General features: G+C 36.2%; 1 protein-coding gene across 2 annotated transcripts in view; it reads left to right on the top strand.

The window, feature by feature from the left end:
- Positions 1-11,600, top strand: part of LOC107086444 (inactive dipeptidyl peptidase 10-like) — a 102,848-nt gene that overhangs the window by 78,558 nt on the left and 12,690 nt on the right. For both annotated transcript variants that reach the window (XM_015377388.1, XM_015377389.1), the window contains exons 8-17: positions 1,759-1,879; positions 2,393-2,547; positions 4,606-4,703; positions 4,794-4,917; positions 5,682-5,720; positions 6,088-6,195; positions 7,821-7,912; positions 8,007-8,054; positions 8,143-8,261; positions 10,880-10,927. In XM_015377388.1, coding sequence (XP_015232874.1) covers positions 1,759-1,879; positions 2,393-2,547; positions 4,606-4,703; positions 4,794-4,917; positions 5,682-5,720; positions 6,088-6,195; positions 7,821-7,912; positions 8,007-8,054; positions 8,143-8,261; positions 10,880-10,927 — 952 coding nt within the window. The remainder of the gene's footprint in view (positions 1-1,758; positions 1,880-2,392; positions 2,548-4,605; positions 4,704-4,793; positions 4,918-5,681; positions 5,721-6,087; positions 6,196-7,820; positions 7,913-8,006; positions 8,055-8,142; positions 8,262-10,879; positions 10,928-11,600) is intronic.

Genomic DNA, 11,600 nt, shown 5'->3' on the forward strand with positions numbered 1-11,600 from the left:
GGATTAACTGAATTAAAAAGTTAGATGTCCATGTTCCCTTGCCATGATTGACTTTGGTCTGATCAAAATTAATTTCTCTAGTAATCCGTGATGTTTGAACCGTTTTAAATATGCTTTAGAGTAGCAATGTGACACAATTTCTATCATGAAACAATTTATCCCCATGCATTAGCAAAAAGAATATATGGCAATTTAAAAAAAACGCAACTGAATTTAGGGCTCTTAAAAAAATATAATTATAATAATTATAGGCTCTTAGGCACTTTACTGCTGACTAGTGACTGGAGGTTTTACCGTAATATAAAATCAAAACAATGACATTAATGTTTGCCTGGCAATCTTTTTACATACTGTATAAGAATGTATATTGAATTAGTACTAATATTGTCTATTGAAATATCTCTGCATTGGTGTTTCCATTAGATATAAATGCTGTCCAATGAAATATCGCAATATTTGATTGAATCGATTTCCTTCGATCGATTAACTTTCTCAAGAATTGAGAAATAACTGCTGTAATTCTAACTCTTGCTTGTTTTTTTCCCCCTCTTACTAGTTAATATGTAAACGAACTAAACGTTGACCAAAAATCTGTAGAGGACGAACACATGAATAAAATATGTGAAAAAATAAAACATGAAGTTAAAGACCGAATATTTAGCTGGTAAACAACATATCCACCTGTGGGAGAGAGAAAAATTGAAAAGTGCAAAAAATATAATATAGAATTAAAAAACAAGTATCTTACCTTGATTTGATCAGGTGAATAAAATTTGCCAAAATAATAAGACAATGTATGTTTAAAATAGGCAGAAAGAACTAAATTATCATGTTTCAGATGTCACCTTATTTTAAAGGCAAAAATACTAATTCCATGAGAAGATAATCTTATTTACCTACTCAAATTAATGGAAAATTGTCACAGTTCTGGTTCTTTTATGTTTCATTTTGAGTTTTCAGTTTTACTTTGCTCCATGTTTTCTAGTTTTAGTGGTTTAAATCTTATTTTGTTGTGTTTTGTGGTTATTTTCAATTTTAAGGTTTTTATTTGTTGCCCTCTGCTGCCCTCTTGTGTTCTCCTTTTCCGTAGCTCCTTTCCTGTCTGCTCTGTTCACACCTGCTCCCAATCTGCTCGTTAGTCCTCTCTTTGTTCTGTCTCCTATAAATACACTCCTTATGCAGTTTCTCAGAGCTGGTTCCTCCTCTAACTTCCACCAACTCCGTCTCTCTGAGTCTTCCTTGTCATGATTGTTTTTCCCCTGATGTCTCCATGGTTTCTGGTTTGTTTGCCTTTTTTCATGTTTGATTTTTGGATTTCTGCCTCAGTTGTTTGTTAACACCTCATTAAGTCCACAAGAAACTCACCTCTGCCTCCCTGCCTCTGCATTTGGGTCCTCTAACCACAAACAAATCCTTGCAGAAAATACACTTTCCTTAACAAAATTGTACTTATTTATAGATCAGTTTTTGCAGCGTATAAATAGAAATAGTTACACATTAGGAGGGACTTAACTTCCATATTTAAATATAATTACTACAAAGCAATAGTCTAGTCTAATTATAATTCTAGCTCTCAATCTAGGGTATTCAGGTTTAGGGTGGTTAAAAAGCCAAGACATAGGATTGGAAATAAATGTATAGGTTGTCAGCTGACTGCAAAAGGACTGCACAGGGTTAGTGGTCTGGAAAAATCTAATCAAGGTGGACAAACATCAGATTATGATAAGAAGAACTTCAATGTTCTTCTTTTCTCTCCAGGTCTACATCTTTGAGAACAACATCTACTATCAATCAGATGTGAAGACCAGCTCTCTGAGAATCACCTCCTCCGGGATGGAAGGAGTCATCTTCAACGGGATAGCAGACTGGTTATATGAAGGTACGTTTATTTCTGACATTTTTCCAGATGTTTCGGGTAAAAATAAGAAAACTATGGCTTTAATGGGGGATTAATGTGAACTAAATGGATGCAAAATCTTGATATTTCTCCTTTTCTCAGATATTTCACTCTTGAAAGTGACACAGTCTTCGGCGGATATAATTTACTGTTAAATCTCAGCTTTTCCAAAGCTTTGTTTCTGGCATTCAGAATGCAGGAGAGCAGATGAGGCAAACTAAACAGATTAGTGATGAAAATTCAACAAGAGTTGGCAATCCTTGAAGTGGCTGTGAAGGCTTTGCTCAGGCAATAGCATCAAAAGAAAAAAAAATTAACTGGCAGTTGAAGGACATTTAGAGATTCAGCTTTTAGATTTGTTTATGCTTCAAAGTATTATCACTCTGGTGGTATTTTTGACTAATCATGGGACTCCAGTGGGGGGCGGCTTTCATAACTAACCTGACAATTACAGACGAGAGAGGGGATTTTAAGAGATTTTGTTTTTCTTATCAGAGGAGATTTTGCATTCACACTTGGCTCACTGGTGGTCGCCTGATGGAGAGCGACTAGCGTTTCTGAGAATTGATGACACCCTGGTGCCCAACATGACCCTGCCTCAGTTCACCGGCAGCACTTACCCCAGAGGAATACAGTATCCTTATCCAATGGTAAGGCTGGAAAAAAATAAAGCAAAAGAAAAAAAATATGTGTTTGTAATGACATTAATATCCATTTCATTAAAAGTTGCATTTGATTTTTACCTTAAGATAATATTTTGTGGGGTTTTCAGAAGATGCTGAAGATGCTTGGAGATTTATTTTTAAGAGTAAAACAAACAAAAGATTAACCTACCCACTTACCTTCATAGACTCAGATTTTTATTTATATAGAAATAGATTAAATTATAATTAGAAAAAGTTGTGTCTTGGCTCACCAGGTTAAAGGATGGGGATTTAGACCCTTAAACTCATGGAGGCAGAAAAAAGATCAATAAGGCACGTCAATAAACAAGAAATTGTAAAAAGAAAAGATTTAAAAAAAATAAAATCATAGAGCAAAAATAAACTAAAGAGAGTAGCCTTTGTGCTTTTAACAAACAGGACACAAGAAGACTTTCATGTCATATTTTAAACTTTTTTAAAATAAAACTCTTAAGACTTCATAAAGGTAATTAAAAGCCTTTCATTCGATGTAATACCACAGTTGGCCATTATTACCTAAATACTAAACAATAAACTTGAGTAAAATCAGCTAATGTGTCTTTAAATGAAACAAATTTAGCTAAGGAAAATAAGCTTGCATTAAGATCATAGAAGAACTTCAAATAAGCAATTTGAGGTTCAACTTAAATAAATCATGGTAGATTAAGCAAAAATAAATGTAAGGTAAATGAAAAGAACCAGAACTAAATTAATCTAAGTAAACCAAAGCTAAACTAAGCTAAGCTATAATTTATGCTATGCAAAATTAAACTTTGGTAAAACTGAGGTAAAGGGTAGATTTATACCACAGTTTATCAGGTCAAGTTTTAGGGGAAGTTTTTCTCACATCTTGACTTAAAATTACATTAGTGATTTGGAGATTAGCTAGAATCTTGACACCAATTTTTGGAGGTAGCTACCAATAAGGCTGATGAAAAAAACTTAGTCTTTAAAAATTATTTTCTATGATATCATTGGAAAATGTTAAGATGTATCTGACTGTTTTAGTGATCCCTACCAACCAGGACTATGAGTAACTTTGGGTTTAACTGTAAATTTGGCGTCATTGACAATTTTTGTCAGCAGATGGGTCCAGAACCTTGTCACCATCTTGTTTCCACTGAAACAGACTGTTGGAGCCCATTTTAATGACTTATTGTACCCTAAAAAGCGTGGGCACCTTATAAAGACCCCATAAAATATGGTAGTTTAATAATAATTACTACTGTAAGTATGTAAGCATTTTCCATAAACCAAAATGTAAAAGGAACCAACAAATAAACAAGTTAGATGGGTACCTACATACATTTGCAGACTCCAATAGACTCCACATCTCTGCAGGTTGACAAATATAAACACTGAGCGACATCTTGTGATTTAGGCCAAAAATAACGCCACAATCAACAGATTGTGGAAAAACTCTTGAATTGCTGTAATTCTTGAATGGTACAAAGAAGCTTTTTAAAAGTAGAACACAGCTGTGTAAAATTGAGTTGGATTGAATATTAGATACAAGTGGAGAGGCGTGTAAAAATTGCAGATGTTGTCTCATTTTCCACGTCGACCATACCATATTGGACGCAAATCTGGATCCGGCTCCAAACACTAATTCTCAAATAACAGGAACTCACAGTTTCTTCCTACATCTAACATAAACACGGATGATTCTCACAACTAAGCAGCAGCTTAAGTCCTGGAATGTCCAGCCTGATTGATTAGCAGCCTGCCATGTGAATAGAGGTTATCCACAGAGAGAGTCCCCAATGTGGGACTGGCTGCAAGATGTCAAAGATACCCAAAGAAGACTAACTTAAAACAGAAATTATTTTAGAAGAAATTAACCCTCAACAATCTCCGTCTTGAGATGGCCAAAATGCCACATTAGTCACATAAAATCTACCAATAGGGAAATATCAGGAACTACTCAAGACTTTTTCTTTTCTTGCTCTGTTGGAGCTCACAGTTCCACAAACTTCCTGTTTTCCCTCCTATGGCTCATCTGTGTGTTTATGTTTATTACTTAAGGCAGGCCAGAGGAACCCAACTGTCAAGCTGTTTGTGGTCAACCTGTTTGGCATTACGAACACTCAGGAGCTGCATCCTCCAGATCAGCTGAGACTCAGGTGGCGACACAGAGCAAAAGCATCCACACCGCATGGGAGCGTGACTTCATCCAGTCCTCTTATTCTGTTTTTCCTTTCCACAATCTGCAGAGATTTCTACATAACCATGGTGAAGTGGATTGATCACACGCGCCTCGCTGTGCGGTGGGTCAACCGTCCTCAGAATGCCTCACTTCTGACGGTGTGTGAGGCCACGACTGGAGTCTGTCACCAGGTTGGTTTCCTTTCATGCATTTGTAATTGGGGGCAATTCTTTGAACTTAAATTTTAGATTATTGTGTTTTAAAAATCATAAAAAACTAAATAAGATGTATTTTCTTTCATGGATTTGAGGACATTTGGATAAAAAATTAATATCTGAACAAGAGCAGAAAGCCTCTCCAGTGGTTTTATTAGGCTTGGAGTATTTATTGCGCTAAATGTTTTCTGAACGTCTCCAAAGGTGGAAAAAATAAAGCAAACTCCTCAACTTTTAATGTTTATTAAACAATACCTGGTTTTTGTGAAGCATCTTTCTTCTGGTTCTATCAAAGTGTTGTGTTGTTTAGTTGAGTTTGAAGGTCTAAAAGCTTTTTGTTATTGTCTAAAATCCATTTAAAGCAGATAAAAGAGAAGGGTATTCCAAAATAAAATGTTAACTCTTTACTCATTACTCCATAAAAATGGGTAAATTGTAACCTTATTTTTCACCTTTTTTGAAATATTAAAATCTTTTCAGCTAATTTATGCCCCTTTTATAAATAATTTTAAAAAGTAGTTTAACAAAAAATATCATTCTGACATTTTATGAGACTTTTTTTAAATTTATTTTGATATTTCTTTTTTCCTTTCATTTTATATCATTATTTTGTATCTATGTGTTTATTTTTTTCTCTTGCCTGAAAAGTACAAACTTTTGTTTGAACTTATCTTTATTCAAACCTTGCACACATGTGAAAACTTTAATCTTGTGGATTAAAGTTTCTTTCTTCCCTTCAGAGACACGAAGAGACCTCAGAGACATGGCTTACCAGGCAGGTAAATAAAGACATTTAAATTCTAAAGTAGTTTTTTAGTTAAAGCTATTTGATGTGTAGACAGAGAGATGCGAATCAGTATTCATTTATTCTATCTGAATAAAAGATCCTCTCAGATCTAAAAGATTCTTTTTAACCTTGAAAATTCAAAACAATTGCAGAATTTGCCCAAATGAAGAAAAATCTAAAGGTTTTCTTCTCAAACTAAACAGCATTGATAACTTAATTAAAACATTTTAGTGAATTTTATGAAAAATCACTAAAAAATATTATAGAAATTAAATCAAAGACTGTAGCATCCATAGTATCCACATATTTGTTGGCAGCATTCACTGAAAGTGTGTCAATTTCCCCATTTCTCCCCACAGAGTCAGGAGCCGCTGTTCTCTGAGGACCTGAGCAAGATTTTCCTCACTCTTCCTGTAAAACATGGAGGTCACACAGACGTCCACCACATCACCATGTTCTCTAGAAAGGTGACTAATAATATACCTTCTTTTTTCTCCTTGCTCTTTCCATTCCATTCCTGTCCTCAAACAGTCGGAAATATCCACATCATAAGTCTCGAAGCAGGAGAAAGGATTTATTTTCAGGGTGATCTTATCATTGCGAGCTTTGATTTTAATCCCAGTCAGTCCACTGCAGCTGCTTTTTCAAACAAAAAGCAGCTGCCTCTTCTGTAATTTAAATCAAATCCCTTCACGGCAACATGTTCATGTTTCCAACCTGTATTCTGCTGCTAGGTGTAATTTGACCTTGCCGTCACTCTTAAGGTAGAACTAAGCCAGATAAACCTGCTGTAAAAATCTAAAAATTCTAGTTCAAAAATGGAGAAAAACTTCACATTAAACAGACAAGAATAATTTGGTCAAACAAGACAGAATGTTGGTAATTTGACCATGTAGAGAAAAGTTATGGTAACTCAAACTGTATTATTAGGTCCTTGAGGGTGCTATATTTATGTTACTGGGCATTTTTATATAAACGTTTGAAATTTTGCCATATTTCATATAAAACTATGTATTTGACTCGCACTAATGAAGGAATTTTGGATAAAATTACGGTAAAGTTCTGTAAATGTCTATTTTATAGACATGCTAATCTAGCGAGTCAAGTTACGGAAAGTACTACAGTGCTAACCTACAAAATGTAGGTTAGCACTGTATAACTTGTTCTATCAAATTTTGCCTGAGGTCAGTGTAATGCTTTTATATTGGGTTTAGTTGCACTTTAAAGGCCACTTTGTGCTTCTGAGGCATAGCCTCTGCACACCAACAAATCTGTATCTCTGCACGACCACACCCCCCACGCAGAGGTTCTGCAACCGTTGTTGCGCACCTCAAAAAAATCCTGACTATGCGTCGGACGGTCGCAATCCTGTGCAGATCTCAAGCGGAAGTGCGCAGACAAAAAGCAGCTTTGGTTGGTCCTTGGTATGCCATTCCGGCTGTCTTTGTGGTCCTCCTTCTCGATCCGATGCCGGGGCGCGCCATTTAGAAAAAACCAAGGAACAACTACAATGGATAACTACGATTAAAGGTTAATCGAGGAGGTTCGGAAGTACAACCACTTGTACGATGCCTCAAACAAATTATATAAAGTTGCCAAGGTCTCTGCCAAAAAGGAAGTTCTTGTGACCATCTGCCGAAGTTCTCGCGAGTTCTCAAATAGGCCCTTGCACTTTGGAGGAAAACTGCTGTGCGTTCCTAGAAATTCCAGACCGACGGTCCAGAAGCATACCAACAAAACTGGTTTGTGACCAGACCCAAGCGACATTAATGTGTGCAGTTGCAGAAGTATAATCTGCCCTTTAGCCTCTGACTGTCCTGAAGACATGACCTACAACCTGTTGTAAAAGGTATTAGCGTTGCCTTAAAATCTTGGCCACCAATTTTAAGCAAACTCTCCCATCTTGCAAAAACCTTCAACCGAACTTCCAACTAAATATTAGTGAGGGGTTGTGTGTGTGTGTGTGTGTGTGTGTGTGTGTGTATTTATGCATGAATTAGTTTAATCTGTTGTTTCTTTATCCTTCCCCTTAGAAGAGTTTGTGTTTATCAATAAAGAACATCTTCCCAAAAGTTCTTCTTTTCTGTTCCAGTCAAGAAGCGAGCCAGTTGAAGTTCGCCATTTAACATATGGAAACTGGGACGTGGTCAGAATCGTAACTTATGACGAGCTCAAAAATATCATGCAAGTATCCAGCTGTGCTCCCGGTGTCATTTTTTCTGTACCTATTTGAATGCTTCTTTTCCAAACTGATGCTACTGTACTATCTTCTTCACAGATACTTCCTGAGTTCAGAGGAAGCTCCACAGCAAAGGCATTTATACAGGTAAAGCCCTTTCATTGCTCTCTAAGTTAGTTTCACCGTGTTCAGAAATGGTTTTGGGTGACTTTTTTGTCCAAATTTTCTCCTGCAGTTTGTCGACTGATGGTTCCTCTTCAAGGCGATGCCTCACCTGTAGACTGAAGGAAGGGTGCAAGTTCTATGACGTCGACATCAGTCCAAATGCTCAAAATGCCATCCTCCACTGTCAAGGTCTTAGTTATTCACCTCTCCTTTCAAATATATTGGTTGAATGAACATTGATCTGTTTGAAGGAAAGTGTCTTAATCAAATTTAAAGGTGGTTTATTGAAAATGTATGAGTACTTTCTATTGAAAAGCAAATGCAAATTTTGTCAGAAGTAGCTCTGCTGATGACTGCTACTTTGGTCTGTCATCTGCTTCAGGGTAAATCTGAACTTCTTTGAACTCTTTCAACAGTTCAAACAATCGAACAGATTCCTGATAAACCCCCATTAAAGCTACAGTCCTACTCATCCATACCAACCAATTTGAAATATCTACTTGTCAAATATAGCCAGTGACTCGTCTACTGAGTAATCGGTTCTGTTTCCTATATTCCAAGAGGACAACTGAGACACCAAATCCATGTAGGAAAGCAGACATCCGTTGGGTGACATTGTCCTGAGGATCTGATGTTATTTTCCACTAAGTGCTGGGTTCACATTGGAGTGTGCTCCCAGTGGGATATGTCCAGACGACCTCCAAACGAAGGTTTTGGGGAGACATCCTATGCATTGCCTGAACCACCTCAGCTGACTCCCATATAAAGGAGAACATACTTTTATCTCAAGGGCTGAGTCAAGCTTTCCTATATAGTGGATGTACTTTTCTGCACAATCTATTTTTTAAGACAGGAAGGGTCAGAACATAGATGTGTTAAGAGCTCTGCAATACCCCCAGAAGGCTCACTTGTGACCCAGAAAGACCAGTCACCTATCATGAAATGTTTATTTTCAAAAATGAGTTATGGTTAAACACTACAAAGGAGATTGGTGGAAAGACGAAGCCTTTGCAAGGTCCAAACCAGAACCAAGCTTGATCTTGTACCATAGGGACAAAGCTCAGGCTTAGGTAGAAACGGAAGCAGAAAGAAACGTTTTTTTAGTTTTTTTTAAATGTAATCAAGTCACCTTGGACCTTATTCAGTTGGAAGGTAATCATCACATTACACCTCTGAGAACTTACCAAGATTTCCTCTGGTTTACTTGTAACATCCAGGTCACCCCTTTTCGCAATTATAAGTTCTTTAGATGGTTAACCAAATATGCCCAGGGTAGTGCTATTCAGAGAAATGACTGCCTTCATTGGGTTTAAAGCCTGGAAACGAGGCCAGCATTGTCTGTATGCCTTCAAATTCTATAGAACCAAGCTACGTAAATGGATCTGTGCTTATACACAAATGACAAATTCCTCCTATTTTTTCTACCTTGGAAATATTTTACCACTTATTAGATAAGCTATGGCGGAAACTACAGTTGGCACTCCATCAATTCATCTTCTACTGCTTAAACCATTAGGGTGGTGGTGGGGCCAACAGGTTGCTAGTCCATCACAGGGCAACACTAAGACACAACCATTCACACTCACACCTAAGGGCAATTTAGGGATGCCAATTAACAGTCGTTTTTGGACTGCTGCAAACTCCATGAAGAAAGATGCGAATGAAACCCTGCAAACACATAGAAAACCGGTACAACATCGTCCAAAGCATAGCGCAGAGCAGACATGTGTACAATTTCAATATTGGTCAATAATTTCTGCTGTTAGATTCAACAAAATACAGCCCGGTGCTTTATGATTGTCTTGGATTTAAGACAATAGAATGAGATAAACACAAATTTAAAGAAAATCCAATCCATTTAAATGTCCTGATGGAATATAATGGCTGGATTAGAAAAGGAGTCGTAATGTGGAATTTTACAATCCTTCTGAAATTCAAAAAAATCTTATTTTGGGAAAAAAGATTTTTCACAGCTTATTTGGAGACTGTTTTGTACCCCTGTTTCTTTAAAACAACAATTTCATTAGGGTTGTTGGAAAAAAAGGTATTTGGCAATATCTCATAATTTTTGGCTGCCCAATATTGAATCAATCTGTAAGTTCCTAATATCAATTTTCAAAAAATATATTATTTTTTTTACCTATGGTAGATAGAGCTGTGGAACCTTTTTGCTGTGTCGCCGCCGCGCCATATCTGTAGTTAAGGCAGTCACAGTAGAAGACGTAGACTTGAGTCAAACCAGAAACAACATTGATTCTGATGAACGTATACAGTACTTGCTTTTTGTTTATCTACACATTTCATTTTGATAGCTGGGTAAAATGACGCAATATATAGTGATTTTGCAAAAAGGTAATGTTATCGTATTGTGACCCAAGTATTGTGACATGTCTAGTATTGTAACACACATATGATAATACTCACCCCTAGGCTCACTGTTGGCCATAAAAGTAGAAGCAGTTTAAAAATGGGTTTGTAAGTAGGTAATTGATTGTAGTCATATGTGTTTCTCATGCAAAATGAAGATGAAGCATTGATCTAATAATATCTGCATCAGCCTTAATTTCTTTTTTTTTTTTAAACATATGTAGTTGTGATAGCCTGTAGGGACATTTCTCACCAAGAATGGAATAGTTTGTCAAAATTCTAAGCAGGGTTTGCTGTTAAAATGCTGCTTAATAGGCCATATATATATATATATATATATATATATGTCTAAATACTTTAACATGATCTAAATAAGGGTTCATAAACATTTGTTTTTTTAATTTAAAAAAATCACCTCCCCTCTTTTGTAAACATTGCAGGTCCTGATGTTCCAGCTGTGCTGCTTCTCAGTTTCAGCGACTTGGACTGTGAGTATTGTTTTTTTTTTATCTGTGTCAGGGGGACGCTATTTTTTTCCTCACAGCTGTTATCAAAAAGTGTTTGCAGCAATTAAAATGTTTTCTCTTGTATTCAAGTCAGCTGAACCCAGTGCAACACCAGTATGGTGACTTCAAAATATCAATTATATAATTTTTTTTAAAGTCACTTAGAAATGAAGCGTGAATACTCCACACGTCTCAAGGGCAAGGGAAAATTAATTTAAAAGTGTGGTGATCTCTGGGTGGCCCGATGACTGTAATGAATTTTGAATTGAAAGAAAGTTTAATATATTTAATGATAAAAGTTTCTGCTTATTATTTAGGGCAAAAAAGAAGTTTGAGCTTATATCTGCAAGTATACTGTTGAAATGTTCTGATAGTGTTCAAATAATCATGTTTTTGTTACAATTTTCTTAAAAATATAGGTAAATTTAAACCTAACTTCAGCTTGTTATCACTGCTATAAAGCATCAGTAACTCCTGATGATATAAAGCTAATGCTTGCATGGTACCAAAGTTATATTAGTCCAAAAATGCTTATTTCATATTAAAGCCAAAACATGATTAGCCTTCATTTTCTACTCACCCCCATGCTGAACAACACTCTGGAGTACTTTTTTGATTTCTCAAATGCATCTGGAGATCTGGGAGGCTTCTTGCT

The sequence above is a fragment of the Cyprinodon variegatus genome, unplaced genomic scaffold (genome assembly GCF_000732505.1).
Source record: "Cyprinodon variegatus isolate N-32 unplaced genomic scaffold, C_variegatus-1.0 Scaffold153, whole genome shotgun sequence".
NCBI classification, from domain to species: Eukaryota; Metazoa; Chordata; class Actinopteri; order Cyprinodontiformes; family Cyprinodontidae; genus Cyprinodon; species Cyprinodon variegatus.